This window comes from Pelmatolapia mariae, linkage group LG7 (genome assembly GCF_036321145.2).
Source record: "Pelmatolapia mariae isolate MD_Pm_ZW linkage group LG7, Pm_UMD_F_2, whole genome shotgun sequence".
In the NCBI taxonomy this organism is placed as follows: Eukaryota; Metazoa; Chordata; class Actinopteri; order Cichliformes; family Cichlidae; genus Pelmatolapia; species Pelmatolapia mariae.
In genome coordinates this window covers 18,779,508-18,805,539 of record NC_086233.1, presented here as the reverse complement: position 1 = coordinate 18,805,539, position 26,032 = coordinate 18,779,508, and the positions used below count along the sequence as shown (strand labels likewise).

Here is a 26,032-nt window from a genome sequence, read left to right as displayed (position 1 = left end):
CTACTTAAGTACCAATTTGAGGTACATATACTTTTCTAGAGTGTTTATTTCCTTGCCATTTTAACATAATAATAAAATATGATCTTTTAAATCAAAACAATTTAAAAAAAAAAACGCAGCCATATATATATATATATATATATACATATATATATATATATATATATATAAGGTTTCTTCCTGTTTTAGGGTCTTTATCGTAGAACATAAAACATCTTGAAGTGATTTCTGTTGTGATTTGACGCTATATGTATATATAAATGAATAAATGACATTCAATTTAATTAATAAAAAGAACATATTGGAGACATACAGTTATTATACTTATCAATCACTGCATTTCATCCCATCTGCTTTGTCTACCTCACTGAAACCGTTCACTACTATGAATGGCCTGCTTGTGTGTGTTTGTGTTGCTGCAATTTTGATTGCCCACCCTACCGCTCTCTCCCTCTCCTCCACCTTCTCATTTGTCTCTCTCTTTCTCTCTTCCCCGCAGGGTGAGCAAGGTCCAGTCGGGAGCCCAGGTGCCAAAGGTTATCCTGGCAGGCAGGTGCAGTAAATCCTCTCCTGTGACTGGTACAGTTGTAGTCAGGGCCATAGTAAGGGCAGAGAGCCAAGAGGAATTAGGTTATGCTAAGCAGATGGCCTGGAGGAAAAAAACATATTTGGGTAAATACTAAACAGAAGAGTTGGAAAATGAAAAATAAATGCCTCAGAAATTAACATAGAGATCCACTTCAGTATTTAAGTCATAGCTGCTATACACAAATGTATGGTAGTGTATTATTGTACAGGAGTATTTATTATTGTGTCCTGTCACCTTTCCCCATTGGGGAGGTTCCTGTTATTTTTATAATAAACCTTACCAATTATAATATTAGGATGCATCTCTGTTGCATTGCTTTTTAAAATATTCCATTCTAAAGTTAAAGCTGTAGACTTTGGTATAACCCAAATGAAGTACTTCAGGCACAGCTTCAAGTGCAGGGCTGCTAAATTAAATTCCTCTTTTTGATTTTCAGGGTTTACCTGGGCCTATAGGACCAATGGGGCCTAAAGGCGTTCGGGTAAGGAATCAACTTTCTGCTCTACAAATGTGCTGCTCAAGCTTAGATCTGTCTAAATGACCAGTATTGATGTTTTGACAGGATCACTGAATATGCTTACTCGTCTCATGACATTTATAAAAAAAAAAGGCACAAAGAAGTTGCTAAATTAAGGGCCTGCTCACAAGCATTAGCATTTTGTGCTAGAAAGCTGTTGTTGGATGAGCACTTACTTGAATGCAACACCAGCCAAATGCTAGTATGTATGAAAGCATGCATGGTAGCAGTTGCACCAGCATCCAACACCGCACACATAAATAAACACACACTCAACTAGTGTGTGTACCACTGTTAATAGCGTGCTAAACTTAGGAGCCTTGTAATACAAACATTGTGTTACTGTATACAGACTCTTATTCAAAGACTAGCTGTTGATAAGCCTCCTCATGCAAACCAACATCCTTTAGGCACACAAACAAAAAAACAGACGCGGGTGACACAAACTGATTTTTATGTTGCATTTCAATAAAGGTTCTTTATCAGTTTCCCTTGGCTGCTCCGAAGCCTTCCCCTGCCCCCACTGGCTGGAATTTCCTGTTTAAGCTCAGTTTGAGGCCCTGCTGTCTTAAGGAGGCATTCTAGTCCCCCTTTTGCTCACTGCACTACCTTTCTCTGTTTTCTGCTCTCTTTCCTTTGCTGACTACTACGTATTGTGTAAACTCATCTGACACCTTGCTTCTAACTAGCACCTGAACTGTTCCTCCAGCGTTCAACTGTGGTGTTTCTGCTTGTTGTCGTCTGTGTGTGTCTCCACCATACTGACAGCCCAGTGTGATGTCCTGGCTATCTTCAGAGATCCCTGGCGTGAGGGTATGTGCCCTTGGACTACATCGTGGAAGCCAGCACCATGCAGTCCATGGGCATATACACTTGCCTCATGGCTTGGTTCTTCATGCAAGCCAACCCAGTCCGTGGTGGACCATCATCCACTGAAAACCAGCCCCAGAGCCATTAGGGTTTTTTTCCTACTGCTTTTATACTATGCAAATACTCATCCATATTCCTCCTGTCTCCTCTTCTCTCCTTCAGGGTTTCATTGGAATCCCAGGCCTTTTTGGCCTGCCTGGTCCTGATGGCGAAAGAGTGAGTCCTTTTCAAATGTATATTTCTCTCAAGCAATCGGTAACTCAGAAAATGTACACGGACCAGCCGAATGCAGCTAATGGGCCTGCGAAAGGACAGCATTTCTTCTTCTGCCTTTTGTACATTCAGCTGTCTTGTTGTTATAACACGAGAAGCAGTCCCCAGCTGTCCGAGATGCTGCTGTATAAAGCTGTGTGGGAGTGTTGATGACTCATAATAAAAGCCCCTCTTTTAAGGCCTTTGAACTGCCTGAACTCACTAAGGCCTCTTACTTCTGTACAGCCATTTGCCTACTTATGACACGGTCCAGAAGGTTGCATCAGCACAGGATAGCCTGTAATCAGGACTTGTACCATCTGTAGCCAGAAAGATACACATAAAGCAGAGACTATGCATAGCTCTCTTCTTCCAGCAGACTCTTTTTCTCATTTAATAGACATATGTGCACAATTGAAGCCTAGATCTCTCATAACAGGTTGGAAAATATAGGCTAGGCTGCAGTCAGCTGCTGTTCACATCTGCTGAAGCAGGAGAGGAGACAGGCTTACAGCTATGGCTTTTTAATAGTGTGTTTTGGGCTTGAATCAGTTCTACCCAAAAGTGCTATGTTTTGATTTTGATATGGCTTTTTACATAATGTCTGACTCTGTCTTTCTTCTTTGTTTCTGTCTTCTTTTCACCCTTTCTGTTCTGCTTTCTTTTCTACTTCTGCTCTCTCTATCTTGTTTGGATTTTCAGGGTATACCCGGCGAACCAGGGAAGAGGGGCAAGATGGGTAGGCCGGTAAAGTTTTGTCTCAACATACTTTGCAGATAATCTTTCAAAAATGTGATAAATTGTACTGGATGTGCTCATTTTGAATGTTTGCTTTGTTATGGATGCTGATTATAGCTTTTAGAACCTTAAAGCTCAGAGACAAGTTTGAAAAAATAGAAAAATTTCCTGTATTTGGGTCAGATCGAAACTTTTTCTGCAAAGAATCCAACACATACACATATGAAAATTTATAAGGTCTGCATTTACGTCATTCTTTCAATCAGCTAAGTATTTCCATGGCTGTTGGAAGGGTTAACTGCAGCCTGAATAGAGTGGAGTCCCACCAGCCGCATGTCGGGGTCTTGGATGTAACAAGAAAAAGGCTTTTGTTGGAGTAATGGGCTTTCGGTCCCCCCCAGCATGGAGCCAAGCCATTTGGAAGGAAGCCGCTGATTCTGTTGTGTGTGTCAGATATAGTGTTCAAAGTCAGTTTGACAGAGTGTTTTAGAAAGAGTGTGTAACCCCCGACACACACTGCTGAGATCATTCTGCAGCTGTTGCTTATTGGCTTTTCAGTAAATAAGGCATTTATTGGCCAAAACGTCTATACACACGCAAGCGAGTGTCCACTATTGTGAGGCTTTTAGAAGTAGATGCTTATTCTGTTATTAGGCAATTGTTTAAGAAGCAGCTGCAGATACAAATTTAGCACTTCAGAAGTTTGTGGGGCCTTTTGCATTTGATTTGATTGCGTTAGATTTTTTTCGGAGTGTGTATGCGTGGGTGTTCTCCTCACTTAAAGAGGCCTGCATTATAAGATAAGTTTTACAGCCATGAAAATGGCACAGGGATATAAAAATATCATTATTTTGGTCTGTTTAGTACCAATATCCATGACATTTCTTATGCATAACGTCCTTAAAAGACAGCATTAAATGTACTGAAGTAAATTTAGAAATTAAGCACATTTCTGGCCTGCAAAAGCAACTGAAAGACACACACCTATCGTAATCACTGTCATCTGGTTTCAGTGCTTTTGCATGGAAAATGGAAAGCATGGACGCTTAATGAGATGATCCCTCAGAGATCATCCCTCTCCTCCCTGATGGAACAGAAGAACCACAAGAACACGAGCCAGACATTTTAATGGCCATCACCAGAGCACTTGTACACTGTCGAGGAAGCACACACACACACAGACGCACAGTCTGCCATCTACCAACGAGTCAAGAGCGAATATATCTAAAACCATGGAAAGCTTAAAAAGTTTCCAAAGTGCATTGCCAACATTTCTACATAACCTTTTTTTTCTGTTTGGCTGTGTTTGTCTGTTGGTGGTTGTTGTCTTTATCAGGTTCATCTGTTGCAGTTCTTTTATATCAGTTCAGTATCTTGCACTAAGTGCTGCTGCTGTTTGATCCCTTTTAAGGTTGAGGCTGATGAAAAGGGTGGTCTGACATAATGTGAAAGCAGAAATACACTAAAGGCTCACATGACTCTCCTCAAAGGCTTTTTAAGTACTTGGCAAATCCACGTTTCCCACATTTGTCCTCAGCTCGTACGGCAGCGGCGACAGCTACATGATTCATCTTTTGGGTCACTGTCATCCTTCGTAGATGTGTGTTCCCCCAGCGTTCACAATTTTATCTTGCTATAAAGCAGGCTTCTGTAGCACAATGACCCTACTTTCTTCTTCTTCGTTGTTTTTAGGTAGCATGGTACTCCACCTGCTACAGAAACAATGTGCAATTACAGCAGTTAGTGCTGTTAAGATCGCCTCATTGACCTGATGCAAAGTTTCAGGAGAAACATTTAGAAAGCATCAGTCAAAGGGATTTATTATTGTCTAAAAGTGAGGTTGAAATGGCATTTTGTTTTCAAGAAACAACCTGCAAAGGAGTTGCGTTTAGTCAGCACAATTTGCTTCTAAGTATAGACAGAGATTTAAATGCAGTATATCTAAATCATCTCCACTCTTGCAGAAATAACTGACATTTTCTGGAGGTAACAGTAATTGGCATTTTGAAACAATGCATTGAGGCCAGAATAGCAGAACCTAGCCATTATGAGTCTTTCTGAATGGTTTGGTTTAAAATGCCTTGGCTCTACTGCTTTATGCAGATGTGGTTTCTCTGTGCTAAACCACCAACTGTTAGCAAAGCTCTGATTAGCTTCCCTGTTACTGCTAAATGGACAGAGTAATTACTTGGCTTACAGTAGAACAGTAGAACAGTTGGCTACACACAGCCTACAGCTGATAGATTTAATGCTTTTAATGGAGCCATTATACTCTTATTTTGTGTATATTTCAAATTACTTTATATTTAATGCTATATTTGACTCTGTGAAATTGTTATAATTGCTGCACTATTACAGTAGCAGCACTCTTGGCTGTGCAACAGTCAGCAGTATTTGTGAAAGTGTGCTCTGTACACTTGACTCCATGGTTAAGGCCATTCACATTGGCATATTTCCCCCAACTACAATGCACTTCTTTTTTTAATTGCATCAGTATTTGCACAATCAATGCAAATACAATTGCCTTGTGTGCACTAAAGTGACTGTAACTAAATATGCTTATTTCAGCAGTAGATCACAAGACTTGTAGAGATGACGCTCCAGAGAACGATCATCCATCTCCAGTGATCATTATCTCTGAAGAGCTTTATACCATCTTTCAGCTTATTGGTTTGTTTTTGCTTCCTTAAATGTGCTGCTTTGGTTCTCCCTCATTGCTTCTCTCAATGTGTCATTTGGCCAATAAAGAAGCAACAGAAAACTTCCTGCTCAGCATCATATGACAGGCTCCTTCAGTTAGTGAATTAGTGGATTTTGGGGGCCAGATTACAGTGGGCATCACATGGCCAGAACCACTCCTATAATGAATAGTTGTGTCCCTCCATAAATGCTGGATGTGTCTATAAGGAGCTGCTCACCAAATCAATTTGAATGCTGTGTTCACATCTGCGCGTTTCCCCCAAGTTGCCCAAAAATCTGTTGTCTCTGAGCTGAACTAAAAGCAACAGGACATACATTTCTGAATATCTATGTTTGAGTTGCTGTATGTCGCCAACATTAAAGTTCCTCTCTCTGTTTTCAGGGGTTTCCTGGGGACTTTGGGGAGAGAGGACCACCTGGGCCAGATGGAGAGCCAGTATGTCACACGCTTACTTACCCACACACACACCCCTGATGTTTACTGTAACATTTTCACAGTGCTTGTGGCTAAATCCTCAGTTGGTCCAGCAGTTTGCCTCCGTGTTTGGGTTTTGTTTGAAGTTGTTCTCGACAAGCATCGCTATTGCATTTCATTTCGTGTCATGCCTCCAGCTGCTGTAGATCATTTTCCTTGGCACATATTTTCCAAAAGAAAAAAGAAAAAAGCTGTATTAAGTGGGGACCAATCTCAAATGTAGCTTTTCCTATTCGCCGCTGTAAACTGGGTCCTAACACACATATAGCATCACAGCCATGAGAAGGCGATATCCAAGAATAGTAAATGATGTAATAGGATGCCATTTTGATGACTCTACCCATTCATTAATGACGGACCAGCAAAACCCAGTCTGTGGCTTAATTCCGTCCATATGGAAGACATCAAATAATCGGACCGTAGCATTTCCACTATTTTTGATATTCCTACAAATTTGGGACTTCATAAGCCCGTCAGTGAAAACTCTAAAACAAAAACATAAAAAGTTACACTTGATGTACACTGAAATATGCATAATAAAAGTGAAGTTAAGGTTTATGTTTTAGAAAACACTTCACTGATCCATCTCTGACTTTTCCAATGAGTCAGGCTTTTAGGGCAGGCAGCAGAACTGCTAATAAATCCTTTCTTGGGCCTGCCGTTTATTCTCTTCCTGAGAAAAAGACCCATCTTCCGAAGTGGATTACACATTAGATTTATCAAATGTTATTATGAAATAATCAGTATGGCAAGCTTATGGAATATATGAAAATATATTTATATATACTTTACTTTTTCCTTCTCCGCTCTTTGTTGTCTTTACTTGTGATGACATGTTTAATGCATGTTACTCCTGCAAAGCAAGCAGATTGTCTTCAAATCTTGATGAAGCTTAAAATGTTTGGGAAAAAAGCAGAATATACTTATTTAATCTTAGATGCTTACCGGAAAAGTCAGACTCAACAAGGCTGTGCTTCTGGGGGACATTGAGCTATCTGTAATTTCACATTCAGAGGAAAAGCTATCATCAAGCTTAGTAGATATGTATAGTTTGTTATTTGTTTATGGGTAACTGCAGTAGAGAAATGTCTTGTAGTTGGATGTACCATGAGATTACCATCAACCTCCTATGAGGCCTATTGGGAAGTCATCAGATTTGCTGTGATGATGGTGTTGGTGATGGCATCATAAGTCACCGAATAAGTAATCCTTTGAAGAAAAATGACCATGGCCATGGCTAAAACAGTCAACTTCATGATGGTGGTAAATAAAAGAAAATACCATTTAAACAATGACATCACCTACTGCTTAATGTTGTCGCCTTTTGATGCCACCAGTTTTGCTGTTGAGATGTTGGTGCTTTAAAACTAGGCATCATGAGCAATAGGAAACTTGTCATTAGCAAATGAGGTTATCCAGTGCGCATACTTTATAATTCTCCATAAGTTACAAATTAAACTTTGTGTTTTCAATATAACCACCATTAAGTCATCAGGAAAATGTTTACTGAGGTCACAGAACAAGGGAGCCAAGGTTTCTTTTCCCATAGACTTCTACACAACTGGAAGACTTTTTGCAACCAGTGGAGTCGCCCCCTGCTGGGCATTAAAAAGAAAGCAGGTCTCTTTTGCATTGGCTTCACGTTTCCAAAGTTTAGTGAAAGAAAGTAGTTTCTTTCACTAAACCTTTATGCTGTCTATGAAGAAAAGTCAAAAATGAGTGAGATAGATTTTCTTTAACACTGAATGGGTATACTGTACTAACTCCTGGATATTTCACTGGGTTAAAGTAAAACCTGTTAATGGCCTTAATTAGGATACAGTCTCTGTCCACTTGTCTTTCTTTCTTTTCTTTCTTTTTTTGAGGTAGAACCTGCATATTTGAAAAAGCCACAGTGGGACGATGGTCTCACATCCCTTTTACTTCTACCTGAGACCCCTCACACACACACAGATATGCACACACATATTCATGCACACAGCCCCCTCTCATAAGCTGCGAAGAACACTGAGCCACTCTTCTGAGCATGTTTGTTTAAAAAAAGGGCCAATAACCCATGAAACTTGCTCCTTTTCCCTCTCTCTTCATCTCACTAACTCTCTCTCTCTCCCCCTCTCCAACTAGGGTAACATGGGAGCCCCCGGTCCAAACGGAGTTCCTGGACTTATTGTGAGTTGTAGTTTGTGTGTTTTCTGTGCACAATCTCAAGCATTCACAGCTGCAAATGTTTAAATGAAACTGAATATACCTGCAAAACTGGAAAAAAGGAGAAAACTTTATTAGCTTGCATTTATGTCGCCTGCCAGTTTGGTGGGAATCTAATTCATATATTTAATATAGATATTAGGTGAATGTGGATGGCTCTTAGATGCCAGGGCTTTTTTCACAGTGAGTGCAAAGCCTGAATTGTGCAGTTTATGTCTGCTATTTTCTCACATGAAGAGCAAGGCACTCGTCTGCAGTTTATCAATCACACAGACCTTAACAGTGCATCTTGTCCTCCTCTTGAAGCACCCTTTTAATAACTATTTTTAGAACAGAGCTGCCCCCCGCCCACCCATCACCTTGCCCTCCATGCTTGCCCAGCCCGACAGCCGCATAATTGTGTATGATTATAATGTCTCCCTGGTTTCTCTTGTTGCGTCCCGTCTTCACCCATTGCTGCCACTCCTCCCGACCTATTCTAGGCCACCGGTGGTGGTAGTAGGCCTGTAATTGAAGGACTCTGATTACAGCCCTAGTCTGAGCTTTGTGTCCTCTTTATCCGTCTTATCCGTCAGCATAATGTACAGTACGTAGCAGCAGGACGAAGCGCCACTACAAAGATAAAAATATACAGTCACTCTTCTCTGGGGACTCCAAAGCTGAGGAGCTTTGGGTGAAGGCTGGCAACTACTGAAGTAGAGAAAATGTCTAGACAACGACTCTCACTTAGAAATACACTCAAAATAGATAGATTGTTTCTCTTTTCTTATTTTTCCTTATATTTAACAGTTGAAAAAAACTGAACCAAATTTTATTGTGTCAAATACTGCCATTCTGAAATACAAACAAGGCCTACTTTGATGTCATGAAGCCTCATCTGTGGCAGTTTTTCACCAGTATGATGTTTCCGTGTCTATGATTATGCTAGGAATCACTGGAGTTCATTATCAGTCTTCTCCATTAGCTGAAGCTCACATCACATGTAATCACATCTCACCATCTCTGTGTTTTATTTGCAATACGCTGACTGTTTATGATGCATTTTCACTATTAGTACAAGTGCATGCTACAATTCTGTTTGACATGTCTGTGCTGTTTGGTGTGCAATAGGATGTTTTTTCAATAAGTCCCAAAAGGTTGATTCAGTTCATCTGGACGTAGCGTTTTCAGTAGGAGAAACGTTTCGTCACTCATCCAAGTGACTTCTTCAGTCTCAGCTTACTGCAGGTTTCCCCAATCTTATAAACAGTACATTTGCGCAATAACTGAAACTAGCCCACTGCATGATCAATGGGCTCATTAATATGCAAATTTTCATGACTGAAAACGCTAGATTAACAGAATCAGTCTTTTGCAATTTACTTACCTGGATGATTGAGCATGCATCAAGACATGTTTTTATAGGGTTTCATATGTGCATAAAAACAAAAACAGGCCTTTTCTAGCTGGTTACTGGGCAACCTTTTGGCATCTCATTGTATCATGCATAACTGAAGTTTTGAGGCTACAAATGAGATGTTATGGTTGGGAAATAAAAATGATACGATCCCTTTGTAAGGTCTTATAGTTGTTAAAATGCAAAATCCAGGTTATAGATGCATTAGCCTGATGCTATGTGGATGACATAATAGTATCTGATATGTATACAAACGTTCAGGGGCTTAAGATGTACCTCTCAATTTGCTGGCTAAACACCTGAGTTTGAAGCTAAAGTAGCAAACACACAGACAGAAGGATTTCAATGTGTGCACAGAGCGGAGGCAAGTATTTCTCATTGCAGCATCATCCTCCAAAAACACACAGAGACACACACAAAAATACATAAGGACCTTGCTCTTAGTGACCATTGGGTTTGAATACTTGAATACCCCAATACTGCAAATCTGTGTCTTTCGAATGTGCAAAATTCAGTTTCAGAGTTCATTTGTGGGGAACAAAAGTCTATACAGAAGTGAATCTGCTGTTTTAAGAGAGCAGCTAAGTGTCAAGTGAGAGTTCAGGTAGAGTGATAATAAACAAGAATTCATTGAAATTTAGATTAATGTGTTTCTTCATGCATTTCTAGCAATTTGTGAGCAGGAAATATGCCGTTGAAATTAACATTTAAGTGTGAGACTAGAGCACTGAAACTATAGAGCAGATCTTGTTGTTTTAGAGACAGATCAGTCCAGCAGGATATGACTTAATTATCAGAATTATCAGGTATTAGATTCCATTAGATTAGAAGTTGGGGGGGGGGGGGTTTGCCTTTTAACTCGCAATACCAAATTAAGTGAGTTGCTCCGAGGTGCAATTTTGCAGCTTATGCTTAATAACATCCTCTGTCGATTATTCACTGGGGCTAATGTTTGAAACACTAAGCCAAGGCTACTCTTTGATTTAAGCTTCAGATGCACAATCTTGGCTTCTGACCACAACATCTATTCATTCTTCCCGGTGTCAGTCATATATTATCATCCATTGTTTTATGTTGTGTGTGATGTGATAGCGAGGCTGGAAGCAAGACAGTGAATTTATTCTTAATCAATCCCAAAGTGCGCTCTTATTGTATATGTGTTTTTTACATTAATGAATGGGGCCTGGGCCACATCTTTGTTCGTTATGCATGTGATATCACTATGTATTAATGTGTTTCTTGTTTATCCCATCTTCTTGCATTAGGGAGACATGGGACCTGTGGGACAGATTGGCCCGCCAGGACCTAATGGACTGAAGGTAATCTCTCACACACATATAGAGATAGAAACTGTTGCCTTCACTGTCTTATTTTTATCAGTTATTGTATATGCAATAAAACGAGATTTTTTAGAAGGCCTATTTTAAGCTTTTGAATTTGGATTAGTTGCCAGTTATATGCCGTAAAGATGCACTTTTGATCGAATTTGGCTTTTGGGGTGCCTTTCAACCAGTTTGTTGGTGCTTTTTCCAGGGGGTGCCTGGAAATCCAGGAGAACCAGGACTGAAAGGTGATAAGGTGATCTGAATATTCCTGTTATTGACCTGTGTTTAAGCAGCATGTGATGGATATGTAGTCTTTTGCATCCTACCATAGATATTTCTGTCCAGAGTTTAGACTTTAAACAGCATGCTTTCATTAGGTGTCACCTGCAAATTAACTTATATAAACTTCTGAGGATTGTTTCTATTGGTGTAGATGAGGTTTCCATATGCATATTTTTGTGAAATCTATTATGGAAGCATTTTAATTTAAAGCAGCCAGCCAAGCTATTGAAGAAAATGAAAGAAAAGTAGACAGACATTGTTCTTGAAATTTAAAACAAAAAAACACACACAACATGAAGAGACCACTCAGCACTGATGATTTAAGGAGGCTCAAAAAGCAGGCCTTTTAAGGACAGCAGTAAAATCTGGCTGCCTCTACTAAAACCAGAACAGTGCGCAATACCTTAATGATGGTAAAGCACAAATAGTCAGATCTGAAAGTGACTGAAAGACCTTCATCAGAGGCCTCATGTTTGAAATTTGGTTTATTGGACACTTCTCACTTTGCATTTGTAATTACTGCAGTTACTCATTATTACTCATTTGTTTTGTACTGGAACGGCCTGCAAAACATGTGGTGTGACAAACTGCAGCAATGCCTTTCATAATACATACTGACACCACATGGAATAGTTGGCTAATCCAGTAAATAACACTCGCTGTGTGGATATTCATGAAGTGCAAACTGCTAATTAGTATTGTCTGTTTAAAAAAAAAAAATAAAAGCTTGTATTTGGAAAAGTAGAACATTTCATTCCCCCCTAATGGTTTCCATTTTTTTTCTTTTTTTCTGTCCATACCTCATCCATCCACCTATGTATGCGTGTTCGTCTCCTCCTCTCTCTCTGTCAGGGTGAAATTGGGATTCCTGGAGAGCAAGGGGAGATTGGATTCAAAGGAGACAAGGTACGTCACCTTTGCAACACATTTGTGCACGCCACACATGCACACGCTCTCTATCTCACTGCTTTCTGACCTCCTCAGCCACCGTACGGAACGCTACCTGCAGTACACTCATGTTACACAGCCTTTGTCTTTGCAAAATGACTTTTCCAGATGTCTGCTGTTCAGCTTAAGGAAATTCTTATGTTCACCCTCCACATTTGTCTCTGTGTGTAAGCAAAATTCAAATCCATCACAGAGCAGAGTGGCCCCAAGAGATAGCACAATCTTGAACAGACAGTCATGCATGTCGAATGTCTGCTTTGCTAGAAAAGAAATTAAGCTTCTGATCTTGTCTGACTGTCTCTCTGAGTTTTTAACTTTTGTTTGTATTGGACAGGGTGTCCAGGGGGCCCCAGGTTTACCAGGCATCCGTGGGAAACCAGGACCACAGGTTAGTTCTTGTCTGGGAATGTATTCATGAAAACCAGGAATACATTTAACTCTTAAAATATGGATAAGCAATTAGATAAGCAATAGTTTAGTTTATTTTGTTTGTTTGTTTGTTTGTTTGTTTGTTTGTTTTTGCCTTCATTGGCCCTTAAGCTATTTCCTTAATAGCCTTTGTGCTAACAGTTTGGCCAGAAAACAAAACTCAAGATATGTCTATTAGTTCTGCTAACAGACATACCAGTTAACTTAGCAGAAAGCTGAAAACTGCAAGCTCAGCAGTGTCAAAAGGTCCAAAACCTGCACATTATGTAATCTTTAATGTTTAAAGTGTTTTTTTTAAATCAACAGTAAACATAACTATTTTTATAGCGTGTTATATCCAGGGCTATTTCTTGGCCTGATGCAACAATTTCCTCTCCATGAGGTTTACAAGCATCCATTAGAGTGTCCAGGAAGTCACTGCTCTTTGCCAGGAAACTGTCACCAGCATTATTTGTCAGGTCAAGTGGCTCTATAGTGTAGTGGTTTCTATATTTGCCTAACAAGTGAGAGACCCCTAGTCTGATCCCAGAAGGAGGCACAAACCTTTATAGGGTTGCATCAGATGTAAAAAATCTGCCAAATCAAACATGTGGAGCTACCCACTGTAGTGATCCCTTGTGAATAAGGGAGCAGCTGAAAGTAGCATTTCAGTCTATCAGAAAGTTAAGTCCAGCTTTACTAACCACACCCAGGACTGATTATGCCAGACTTGCTGAATCAAGAAATCACTTAAACAGAACTTGTCTGACAAAGTTAAGTAGATCTTAAAAATCAGCACATCATGCCACGATGTAAAGAAACATCTGAGAAACAAAGTCAGTTGGAAAAGGGTTCCAGTAAACCACGGTGAGTGCCTTTATTCACAACTTGAAACAGTGGTGAAGCTTCCCAGGAGTGACCGGCCGACCAAAATTACTTCAAGAACACATCAACGACTCATTCAGGCCTCACTTGCCTCAATTAAGGTCAGAGTTCATGATTTGAAAATAAGAAAGCGACTAGACAAAAATGGCGTCTGTAGAAGAGAGGAGGAAACCACTGCCGACCAAAAAGACACACAAAGACTCGTCTCACATTTGCCATAAAACACCTTGATGAGCCGCAAGACTTTTCAGAAAATATTCTGTGGACTGACGAGACCAACTTTGAATTTTTTGGAAGCTTTGAGTCCCATTACATCTGGTGTAAAACTAACACAGCATTTCATAAATAACACCATACCAACAATCAAGCATGGTGGTGGTAGTGTGATGGTCAGCATTGCTGGTTCAGGACGTGGACAACTTGCTGAGACTTGATTGATCAGTGAGCAGTGCTTTTATACCTGTTGAGCTCATTTCAAACATAACCTGCTCCAGAAAAAGTCAGGTCTTTTGCCTTGCCAATGCACCCCATTAATAAGTGAACCACATTCATAAAACAGACAAACAAGTAGTAACACTGAAGTTACCTTGATAAGCCCAAATCCTGCTTTGTAGTACAGGACTCAGCTGCTGGCTGTGCCAAATGCACAGACATTTGCAAATGTCACTGATCCTCTCATCTCATTTTCAGCATGATTGTTTATTTCTTATCACATCCAACTGTTTCAAGTCTTCCTTTTTTACAGGGAAAACCAGGAGAGAAAGGTCCCGATGGTACCCCCGGACCTCCGGGCCCTGAGGTTTGTATTTACTCCTTTGTTGTTGCATTTGATGTCTGTATTTCACAGACAGAATAACAATCGATGCCCTTTTTAATCTTGATAGGGTTTTCCTGGTGACATGGGACCACCAGGAGAGAACGGCCTTGAAGGACCAAAGGTTAGTAAAATCATGATCTAGGCTAAGCAGTCCCTAAACTAACTCATGATTCAAAACAGGGACAGAACTTGGCTGGTGCTCCACAGCAACACTGGGAGAGATACAGCGGCTCTTGAGCTAAATTATAACTCCAGCCCCCTAATATTCACATGATGATAATGTTTATATATTTTTTTTAAGTAGGTGTAATACCACTGCCTTATTTTAGTTTTGACCGTTACTTTTGCTTATACTTGATCATAAACTAAACATCATCTGGAGAACGTTTCAGTAGATGATAGCATTTAAGGAACTGTCCGATAACACCGGAGTCATGAGGATTCATCCTCTGGGGTCCATTGTTGTCTGTCTCAAATTTTTATGGCTGTCCATCCAATCTAACTAACAGACCTGTATCATTTTCCCCATAACAGTGCTGCTACTGTGGCTCAAAACACATATGTAAATGCTACAATTACTTTTACAATTTAGCATTGTTTTACTGTCTTTTACCCATCAAGGGAAAACCAGGGGCTAGAGGTTTACCAGGCCCACGAGGGATCCCTGGCTTGGAGGTAAGACTCTCAGACGCCACCCACATAAGAATGACCCCACTGTGCCTGACAGACATTCAAAGATTTATGGCACAAGGAATTTTTTTATTTTTTTGCTAAGGAACACTTAATGTCCCTAAACATAAGCCATGCTAAGATCAATATCATCTGTTTCCAGGGAGACGAGGGCCCTATTGGACCACCGGGCCTAACAGGACTCGAGGTGAGTTATTGGTTAAACACCTGCTCTTATGAAAATACAGGATACGAGAGAAGGATAGTCAGGTCTCATGTAGGCCAAAAAACAAGGCTCATTATTTTCCACCAGAGTATCGTAAGTTAGAATAACACAGTGTGCGCATGTTTGATCAGTGAAAAACAAGGGCTATAATTGCCTGTTTCTGTAGTTGTATCGTATAATTTAGCATGTTTGTCTAAATTGTATCCCATGCAGAAGCATCCTATTTCTATCTGTGGTAAGCTCCTCACCAAAGATAGAGGGAGGGGAAGGGACAGAGCTATCACTTAGACTGTGAAAAACATTGCAATGTGAGGCTAAATTTGTCCCCAAGCTTGACAATCAACTAAATTAATACTTACTGTTTAAATTAGCGTGGTGTTTGCACCCCAGGGTTACACTTTTACTACAGAGTAGACAGTAACCTAACCACAAAGACAGAAAGAGCTATACAAGATCAATATGTGGCTTGCTTTAAATCATGTGTTACTCCTTTTAATTCTCAGCCAGCTCCATCGTACGTCGTACAACATTTGCTGTGCCACAGTTAGAGATCATATGAACGGTGATAAAGTATGCTCTCTTTGTGGGTTTTTCATGCTTTAGACAAGTCAGAAGTCTTGTGTTCTGTGTCTTACACAGCCTCCTGTAGCCTCAGGAGATTTTACTCATGGTGCATGCAATTCTTGATCATGGCCACTAGGGGGCAATAATTGCCATCACCATGTTTATAGGTGGAACGATTTATAGGTGTCATAAAATGCTTGAAGACAGTAATGGGCCACTGCAGAAACATAAGATTTGTGATTGTGATTATTAAAATATTTTTGAAATGACTGAAATTTTTAAAAAATTATTTTCAGAATAAATATTTGGTCAAGCTTACGCTTCACAGCAAAACAAACTCAGATGCTACCTAAGTAATTGTCATCCCATCCTTTCTTCCACTCATCTGCACTTTCTTTCAGCCTAACTCCCTCCACACTCACCCTCCTCCCACCCACTCGCCTGCATCAGACTCTAACCTCCTTTTTGTGCTCCTTCCGAGGGGAAGCGCCGTACGACTCCTCCGGGAGTTGTGATTGATCTCTGGCCAGGTGCCGCAGGTCCTCCTACTCCTCCACCTCATCAGCTAGCTGTCTTTCAGCTTCAGCACAGACTGACACTCTGCCTCTGTGTCACTGCATTAGCCTCTCTCTTTTTTATCCTCTCCCTCATCTTCTCATTTGCTCTTCATTTGTCTCTCTCTCTCTGCACAATGAATGATCTTCCTCTAATCTAAAAAAGATGATAAGGAGAATTCTTGGAAATCTCTAATTAACTGCAAGAATCTGCCTTCACCCTTTGTATCTTAGAGCCTTATCCAGCACTGCGTTGTAAAAGCAGCTGAGCAAACCTGAGTAAAACTTTGGTACCGTTGAGTCACTCAATCAAGAACTATGGCTCAGGCGTTCCTGACCTGAAGGTGGTACTATCAGTAAAATGTCCTTACCTTCACCCACCTTAACCCCAGAAGTGACTGTCTGTGCAAGAGGAGCATTAGTCATTCTCTCACTCTTTTTACAGCTCGCCAAAATGTACTGTCAGCAATACCTGTAAACCGCACTGCATATGTATGTGCACGGTGAACCGACTGTTTCCTGCTTCTCTCCTCAAGCTGTCATCTCACAGGAAAAAGATCCTTTATCCTTGCTGAGAATCTGTGATTAACGTTAATGATGCATTCACTGGCAAGTGCATCCCTCATTATTCATCATCCTGTGCTAAAATCTTTCAGGGTAGAATGGGCAGGCAAGGATTCCCTGGGATACTCGGTACAGAGGGAGTTAAGGTGAAAAAAAAACAAACACTTTTATTTATGATTTTTTTTAATTGCTTTTTTGGCCAAATACATTGAAGAACATTAAATTCATTATTCTAATCTTTTAAGTAATTGCATATTTCTCTCTGCAGGGAGAGCCCGGCATCACTGGAAAAGTTGGACCCATGGGAGAGAGAGTAAGAAACCCTTGGCGGCTTGGCTGCTTTTTGCCAATTCATTAATTCAAACATCTATTAATTCATCCATTCAACATGTTTCAGGGCTTGGTGGGCTTCATTGGACCTGTGGGAGAGGCGGGACTGGCAGGAGAGAAGGTAATAATTTGCGTTTTTTTTCCCATTAATTTATTTCAATAGTCTTTACAAGATCACATTGAAGAGAAAACACTGGACTTGTGCAATTTTAGGGAGATCGAGGGGAGATGGGCCTTCCTGGACCACCTGGAGAAAAGGGACCAACGGTAAGACAGAATGACAGCTAGAGTGTGGAGGGCTTTCACACTGAGAAAGAATGACGTTCGAGTCTGCTAAAACGTGACCATAAGATTACATTTCCAAAGAAGGTATCTTGTCTTTGTTAAAAATCCTAAGAAATGGTCATTTTAGATTAAACTGTGTCTGTTATTCCCATGGGAATATAGTGCTGTGAGGGATTAAGCACACATGTACCACAAGAATATGACAGAATATGTTGATTTTTTTTTTTCCTCAAAGCACAGCTCAGTCGTCACAGCTCAGGCAGCTTTAAACCCTGTATTCTAAGCAGTGGTTTGGCAATTGACAAGAGGGCTTTAAACGGGGAAAAAAGCTTGTAATATTCATTCAAACAAAGGTGGAAATAATTCCAGTGAATCCGTTGTGATATTTTACCTCTGTGATGGTATTAATGGTCAGAAAAGTGCTGACAGTCCTGCTGGAAACTTTTCAAAAGAAAACACAAAAATAGAAAGAGGATATTGTTTTTTTCGGACATCGCTTGGTAATTTCTCTACCGTCTGCAGGACCTCTGAGTAATTCCCTCAGTGTCGTGCACTTTCCTTTACCCCAGGGGTGTCAAACATACAGACCGCAGGCCAGAACAGGCCCGCCAAAGGAATCCAGTCTGAACCAATGTAGGATTTTGCAGAGTTTAAACGTTATTACAGTAGCCTTTCTTTATAATGACAGTGGAGTGAGACAGTCACTGGGGAAATGGCCGGTTTATTCATTTTCAGTGATTGTAGTCCATTATATTAAAAGAAAGGGTAACATTTAGAGATGTTTTGTTTTTTTATAGTTTGTTATGCAATGGTTTCACTGGCCTGGCACGCTTGAGATCACATTGGTCTGTATGTGGCCCAGGAACTAAAATTAGTCTGACATCTCTGCTCAGTGGTTAGTACTGTCGCCTCAGGTCCTAAGTTCAAAATGCCATCGAAAATATCACAAGATAAACTCTTCCAAAGGGATTTGACTGAGGTGCCGGCTTAGAGCTCCACACAGTGGCTGCACGCTGCTCTGAATACTGAGGATGCGTTGAGCGTTGAGAGGAAGATCAATAAAGGATAACTCAGCTTAACCTGCTCTTTCAAACAGAGTTCGTCGACTCTTTATCGTGTAGGGTCTTTTACGGACTTGTCTTATGTACACGACTTGCCGGAGTGGATAAGAATTTAGTCATCATTCTTGCTCAAGCAGAGAAAGTTTTCCTGCTGGCTGACAGCCAGTTAGATTTCTCAGAGGACTTCACCACACACACACATACTCACTCACAAGGAAGTTCTGTGTTGGCCAGCTACAAAACAGAAACAGACCCTCTGGAAAAGTCTGCATCATACAATGTGAGGGGAGCTGACCAGCAGACATCTATAGTCACTAACAGAGTGCTCATACTGTAGGCTTCTTTGTTTTATTCCTGCATGACATCAGAACCGCCTACTGTGCTATAAGTTTGTGTATTGGATAGATTTTTATTGCACTCAGCTGTCTTGAGTAGTTCTGACTGAAGTACTCCCCATTATATAGTTAGCTTTTACAAATGGCCTGGCCAAAAACGAGCTACTATAAAAAAAAATGTAAAAAGAATAGAGAAAAGCAGCCAAAAGTAGTATGTTTTCCTACATAAAATCATCACCTCATGCTGTCTATTTTCTTTCTGTCCCGCTTTCTCTTTCATCATTACATAAAACGTATTTTCCAGCGGACAGAGCATTTCTCCAGATGTATGTTTAAACTACCAATGAGGGTGTGAAAGACAGACAATTTATTGCCTCAAACACATCTCAGTGCAATTTGGAGAATGAGTTTGGCCTTTATGTCAACACCTTTCTGCTTAAATAAACTTGCTTTGTAATAGGTGAAAGTGTCAGAATATCATCATTTTGTGTTGTTTTTGTGTTTTTTCCTGATGTGTATCAGTTGTAATTGATGTACCGAGTTTATGTTTATCTATGTTTGCACACCAGGGTCACCCGGGGGGACCGGGTGAGGCCGGACCTACTGGACCACAAGGAAGACCAGTAAGTCACCATCCTTTTGCATATTTTGCACTTTCTTTTGACTCATTCATAGTTGTATATGATCCTCTCTAATCATAGTGATGACAGTGAGTGGTTACTAACAATAGTAAGTGTCTGTTTCATAGACATTTGAAATATAAATCAATTAACTTTTTCTTTTTTTTAAGTATTTTAATTTCATTCATTCGTAGATTATATTTTAAGTAATTTTAGTAACCCACATTCTGTAGGTTTCTCTGAGCATTATAAAACCTGGCAGCCTCCCGCCGAATGTGCATTACCCTCCTGTCAGTCAAAAGCCCAACACCTATAACCAATTAGAAGCTTCCCCTGCCCCCCGTTCTTTGCCGTGGTTGGCTTTGACAGAGCGGGCCAATCATTGGTTGAAGGCAGGGGCCACTGAGCCACCAAAACAAATATAAATATGGGGGATTTGGGGTGCAGCAGGACAGGATTCCAGAGCAGACCCTTTAATTGGTGTGAGTGACAGATCTAACAACAAACCCTATAGTGTGTTCCCGAGGTCAGGCTGCCCTGCAAGGTCAACAGCCAGGGGGCTCTGTGGTCTGTCAGTGTAAACCTTTGTTTTATCTCTGTCCCTCCCCCTTGTTTTCTCTTTATCCCCCATTTTCCTTTGTTTATCAGGGCCCTCCTGGAGCGACTGGGCCAACTGGTACCAGAGGGCCTAAAGGCTTGCGGGTAAGTCGAAAGGTTCACGTGAGTTTAGTTGGGGGGTTTTTTCTTTGCAGCTTAGGTGTTGACTGGCGTTCTGCAGTCACTGTGTCACAGATCCCAGCCTTGAGAACAGATCATAGACTTGGCAGAAGAGTGTGTATATACACCATTTTCTGTTTTGCATATGCTCTGTTGTGTGTTTATAGGAGATCTGTGCTACTGCTTTCAGAGCTGTTTGGTGAATAAGGTGAAGTGATGTGTGGCGGGATCTGAGCTGATGTTATAGATGTTTTAAAGGACGCGGGTGCTTCTGCACACATATCCAGTTTCAAAGTTGAAGAATTAATGTTTCAGCCTTTTTTGGGGGTGGGGGTGGGGGGGGGGGGGGGGGGGAGCGAACTCATTATGAGCACTAGAAGAGCTCTGGTGATGTAAACCAAATGCTCTTTTCTTCATTCCATAGAAATGGAACAATAACGGGTGGTTATGGGAACGAGTCATTGTTAGTCCAACAACATCACTTCTGTTGTGGTTGGAAAATGGGATCTGGCTTTTGTTGCTCATCTGGAAGCTGCTTGCAGATAAATATAGTAAACTGGGGAAGCAGGGTTTATGTTAATGATTAACTAAGATTGGATTGAATTATTCTGCTTTAATAGCAAACTGACACATCACTCACAAATGCCACTGCTGAGGCTTTATAATATGACCCGTGACTAAGGGAGTAATTCCCCTGTAATTAAATAGAATTTCAATGAATTTTATTTGAAATTATACTAGAAACACTAGAATAAGTAACAATATTTAAGTACTGCATAAGTAATTATTAGTAGTGCACAATTTCATGCCAAGTTTGCAGAAAAAGAAACAATATTTCATCATCTTACATCATAAACACGCTCTACTTATCATGGTGCAGGCCACATTATGGAGTGGATTAATCTTGCCTTTTTACATCGCTTTATTTAATATTCATTATGTTGATGTGTATGATGGATGTTGTCTTATTCTATAATTCAATTCTATTGTAACCATAAAATGATGGAGCAATGTCTAACTTAATTTTTGTTCTTTCGCAATTACTGTGTAAGCAAAACCTTCAAGCTTCCAGGCAGTTTACAGGAAAGGAGACGCTCCTTTCCTGTAAACTACATGGAAGTTAAACCACTTCATAGTACAGTCTGTGCCCCAAAAACTATAGTGTGCTTACAATGTAAGGTAGGGAAATATTGTTTGTTTTTCCACAAAATTACCAAGAAATGACTTATGCAGTGCATGAAATTACTTTCCATGAATAATTTCCTTTTCTATGAAATTCCAGAATTTACTTAAAACTACTCCTGCACTACCTAAAATTACTTACCGATTACTTAAATTTACTGTTTCTTTGTCTCCTTAAAAACCTGCTTGTTGCCCTCCTATTCTTTCCCCCTTGTTCCCCCTTTTTCTCCATTTAACAAAAAACCATGTCATTATTAGATTTTTGATTTATTTTTTATTTTTTGAAACCTCGTGCATATACATTAGCATTATAAATGGCACTTGTAAAGTTAATACTTATAAAGTGATAGGAGCAGCGAGTTACATTATTTTACACTGCTTAGTACTCTAGAGGAAGTTAGAGCACCTGTGTTTTTTTTTCTCTGTTACGACCTGTTTAACACTTCCCCAGTGTTGTGGCAACAAACTCTATGCAAATAGACTTCAGATAATTAGCAGACACAGATAATGCCAGTAACAACACTGAGATTTGTTCAATTTCAGCGTTGCGGGAACAATAAAAAACACATAAAACCCCAGAGTGCTTTCTTGAAAGATGATAACCAGGCAAACAGGGACTTAGACCTGAAATAGTAACTGGATAAATACCATCAAGAGAAATTTCAATCCTCAATAATTGATGTTGGTCATAAAATCTGACATCTGGAACACCATGAAGCAAATAAATTCTTGAAGTCCCAATTAAACATCTGCTTTCAGGTGCAATAATAATGAATTCTGAGTAAGATAATGAGGACAATTTCTATAATTATGTTTACGGTGAGTTTTACTTCACAGTTGTGAACGTACCTCAGTTTTAGCCTGTTTTTAGTTAGGGAACTTTTTACTGCTTTGGGTCCAATGAGCCAGCTGGAAAGTGGCGTAAAAAAAAGCGTTGAGCTTCTACATCTGAAGAATCTATGGGAGATGGGCCTGGCCACGCTCTAATATCTCAAGTTGTGTTTTCAGTTATTACTAATGTCAGCAGCTTCCACTGCCAATAAATCTGCCTGCTGCTACATGACTTAGTACACTGGGTCTTCCAAGACTAGAAACCTGAGCGTAGCAAGCCAGGAGTTACTCTCTCACAGCCTCTGTTAGCAGCTGTGATCTTATGTGTGCGACCGCAGACGCTCATGTCTCACCCCCGCTGTCTAAATGCACACAAGCTCAGTCCCAGCAACAGTTTTTAGAATAAAAAGCTTTTAGTGTAATCAGCATTCACCACGTTTAATAAAGCAAGTAAACACAAACTGATTGGCACGATAAAGTCCGAGCTGACACAAGCAATTTAATGTTCCCGTTGGACAGAAGAAAATGAAGTAAGGCTGTTTTGTAACAGCTCTGTATCAAAGACTTTGTCACGCTTGAATAAAGCATCTTAGTGTGAAATGAGACTGCATACAACTACGATTTGAACAGCATATGTGTTTTAGATTTTCCCTACTTGGATTGAAGCACGAGGCCTTGTGAACTGTGACATCTGGCTCTGCTGAGACTCTTTTCTGACATGGATATATTGTGGAAACACAATAAGAAGAAGATAAAACTGCACGCCAACATCAGCCTATAGGGCGTTAGTGCCACTGCTGTCGTTTTCTGTGTCTGTTTTTATTTTCTAGTTTAAAAAAAGAAGAAAACCTTCTCCAGTAAAACTGTCAACCACAAGGAGTCACCCAATCACTTTTTGTGTCTAATAACTCCTCATGACTTCTAATCACTAGAAATCCTCTGCTAATGTTTTCCATACTGAAGAGTCATCTCATCATCCCTCCCTCTTGGCACCATCCAAGACGGCCAGTTCATATAGATGCTGACTCTTTTGATGTGGTTAATCAGGTTTTAGGCATAAATATGTTTTCTTTGCCTAGATAGAATAAAATATTTTCCGTACGTGTCAGCTAATTAGTCTATGTAAACGTAACCAGTGGGTAGCAGGTACCCCAGACAGGAATGTTAATGAGCGGTGCTCATCCAGCTCCATGTATAATAGGCTTATAGCACTTCAGCTAGCGTTGTTCTGCATGGGCCAAACTCCCACTGTGCCCAGTCATCAATCACTCTCACAACAAGGCCTCCTTTGTGGGGCTGTCATGTTATAGGCTTTTTGATTTCCACTCTAAAATATTTCAATTATCCTGAGAAAGGGGCAGTTAAACGCTCACTCTTTATAGCCACCGAGATCCGATCAGATCAGATTGACCCGTGTGGTGTCACACAGTCACAGTCAGTGAGCATCTTCTCGATGTTAGTGAGCCAGTATCTTCCACAGCGCTGACAGCAGAGATGGTCTGGATGCAGGTGCAGAGCAGATGGACTGTGCTGGTATACTGCCTGGTTCCTATTTATTTTCACTACTCACAGGACTAGCAGGCCTTTTAGTAGATTTACAATGATTATCTTTGACAGGTGGATACAAGTAAAGTAAAGAGACAGCTGTTCTAAAAATGTGTGTTTAAGTGTGAGCTGTATGCATATGTGTATGCCCTGACTTGTAATTGAAATAATGCGTCTTATAGATGAGTGACCCTCAGTGCCATCAGTGAGAATATACAGCAAAGTAGCTAGTTTTACATGAAGCCTCTGTGCACATGTGCATACATTAACTATAAGCACACAGATATATTTATTTTTGATATTTCCCTGATAAATGCAGGCCACTGTAACCCTCATGCGGCCTCTAGCATGTGGGCAGTGTTGGTGTCAAACTGTACAGAGATGTTTGTTTACAGTATGTTGTGGCTGTCTGGCAGTATTACAGTGACCTCTGTTGGTGAAGTGACAGCTGTCTTGTGTTTCAGGGAGCGAAAGGGCCTGACGGTCCAGCTGGAGAGATTGGATTAGAGGGCAAGAAGGTAAGGACGCTGGGATATACTTTTATCAAATCACGCAGACACAATTCAGAAAAAAGCATATAAGAGAACAAAATCGCTAAATAAGCAACAATCAGCACAAAAAATAGCTACACGTCTTCTTTTTTCCATTCTGAAACCTGGAAATATGAAATAAACTGATGTGTCTGGACAGTTGCTAGCGCTCATCCTTCTTCCTTTCCGCAGGGTCCTGATGGTCCTCCAGGAAAATTAGGTTTCCCTGGACCGCAGGTAAAGCTCCTGCGGTACCTTTCTGATTTTCCACTTCTTCCTCTCGTATACTTTTTTGGTGCTTATGTTCCTCCCGAGGAGTGAGACGTCAGCAAAATTTAGAGGACATACATGATACCAACACTGTGGAGACCCACAGTCTGTGGCCTAGATTTACATATATGACAACTTATTGTTCATTTTATTTGTTTGTTTTTTTGTTTTGAGACTTTGAGACTTCCTTTCATTTGGGATATAGAGTATCTGAGCAGCTGTTGCAGTACCTTGTAGTGATCTTTATTTATAGTGACGGTTGTAAATGCAACATCATAGGAATCAGTGTAATAGGTTTCACAAAGATACACTTGTTTGTATGGATAGACAGGTAAATAACATATTGTATGTGTTATTACATCATAAGTTTATAAATATGCACTGTAGAACCATTTTGTTTTAATTCTTTTTTTATGTCTTTCCAGGGAAAGCAAGGAGAACCAGGAGAAACCGGACCTAAAGGATTTTCTGTAAGTTCATTATAATCATACATGGGAATAATGAACAAATACAACTGAGGAAGATTAGATGAAGTCATGAATCTCCAATCTCTCTATTTTATAGTTGCTGATGTCATTTTCTAAATATACTGTATCTGACATCACACCTGAAATGCAGTGCCATGCGGTGTTGCTTTTAAAATGTGTAGCTTTCTAACAGATTTTTAAATGTGATTTGTCAATTTTCAGGGTATCCAGGGGCCTTCTGGATCTCCAGGGGACAAGGGAATAGCGGGCGAGCCAGTATGAACCTCTTCCATCTTCTCAAATATGTCTCTTGTATTCCTTCATCATCTTTATACCTTTCCTGTTTTGATATCTCCGACCATCCACAGTCTCTTTCCTTCCTTTTCAGTCTTTTGCCGTATTTTCATTGCAGCTCATCAAACTTCCTCTCCCTCTTTCTGCGAGTTTTAATAGATTCCTTTTGGCACCGAGCAACAGAGTAGTTCACTCTGCCCAGCCCTGTTAGCTCCCATAAGCCAGGAGGTAGTTTATGAGACATATTTGAGTGCCTATTAAAAATATATTCGCCTGTATTAAATGTTTCCTCTGGCGCAACCAGAGAATTGTCTCACTCTTTGCACATCTGTTCTGTAGTGACAAAAAACAAGATTGATCTTTGAAAAAGAAACTCCGTATTTATAGAAGCGCTAAACTGCTGAACTTGCAGGGAAGTAGACGTGATTGCTATTGCTATAATAAATCCAGTCTTTACTTTAAAAGATTTTCTCTCCTTCTTGTGGCTTTGTTTTTTTGAACAGCGGGACAGGCAGAGCACAAATAGAGGTTTAGAAATGTGTCTGTTTGCATGCATACTGACTTTCCCGCAGCAGCATTGG

At 40.3% G+C, this 26,032-nt stretch overlaps 1 protein-coding gene across 1 annotated transcript in view; it reads left to right on the top strand.

Moving 5' to 3' along the window:
* col27a1a (collagen, type XXVII, alpha 1a) overlaps positions 1 to 26,032 on the top strand; it is a 64,288-nt gene that overhangs the window by 30,722 nt on the left and 7,534 nt on the right. Inside the window, exons 9-32 of the mRNA XM_063478253.1 lie at positions 500 to 553; positions 1,026 to 1,070; positions 2,139 to 2,192; positions 2,931 to 2,975; positions 6,049 to 6,102; positions 8,266 to 8,310; positions 11,008 to 11,061; positions 11,276 to 11,320; positions 12,202 to 12,255; positions 12,632 to 12,685; positions 14,336 to 14,389; positions 14,475 to 14,528; positions 15,029 to 15,082; positions 15,240 to 15,284; positions 17,077 to 17,130; positions 17,253 to 17,297; positions 17,382 to 17,435; positions 17,528 to 17,581; positions 19,565 to 19,618; positions 20,264 to 20,317; positions 24,355 to 24,408; positions 24,613 to 24,657; positions 25,116 to 25,160; positions 25,380 to 25,433. Coding sequence (XP_063334323.1) covers positions 500 to 553; positions 1,026 to 1,070; positions 2,139 to 2,192; positions 2,931 to 2,975; positions 6,049 to 6,102; positions 8,266 to 8,310; positions 11,008 to 11,061; positions 11,276 to 11,320; positions 12,202 to 12,255; positions 12,632 to 12,685; positions 14,336 to 14,389; positions 14,475 to 14,528; positions 15,029 to 15,082; positions 15,240 to 15,284; positions 17,077 to 17,130; positions 17,253 to 17,297; positions 17,382 to 17,435; positions 17,528 to 17,581; positions 19,565 to 19,618; positions 20,264 to 20,317; positions 24,355 to 24,408; positions 24,613 to 24,657; positions 25,116 to 25,160; positions 25,380 to 25,433 — 1,224 coding nt within the window. The remainder of the gene's footprint in view (positions 1 to 499; positions 554 to 1,025; positions 1,071 to 2,138; positions 2,193 to 2,930; positions 2,976 to 6,048; positions 6,103 to 8,265; positions 8,311 to 11,007; positions 11,062 to 11,275; positions 11,321 to 12,201; positions 12,256 to 12,631; positions 12,686 to 14,335; positions 14,390 to 14,474; positions 14,529 to 15,028; positions 15,083 to 15,239; positions 15,285 to 17,076; positions 17,131 to 17,252; positions 17,298 to 17,381; positions 17,436 to 17,527; positions 17,582 to 19,564; positions 19,619 to 20,263; positions 20,318 to 24,354; positions 24,409 to 24,612; positions 24,658 to 25,115; positions 25,161 to 25,379; positions 25,434 to 26,032) is intronic.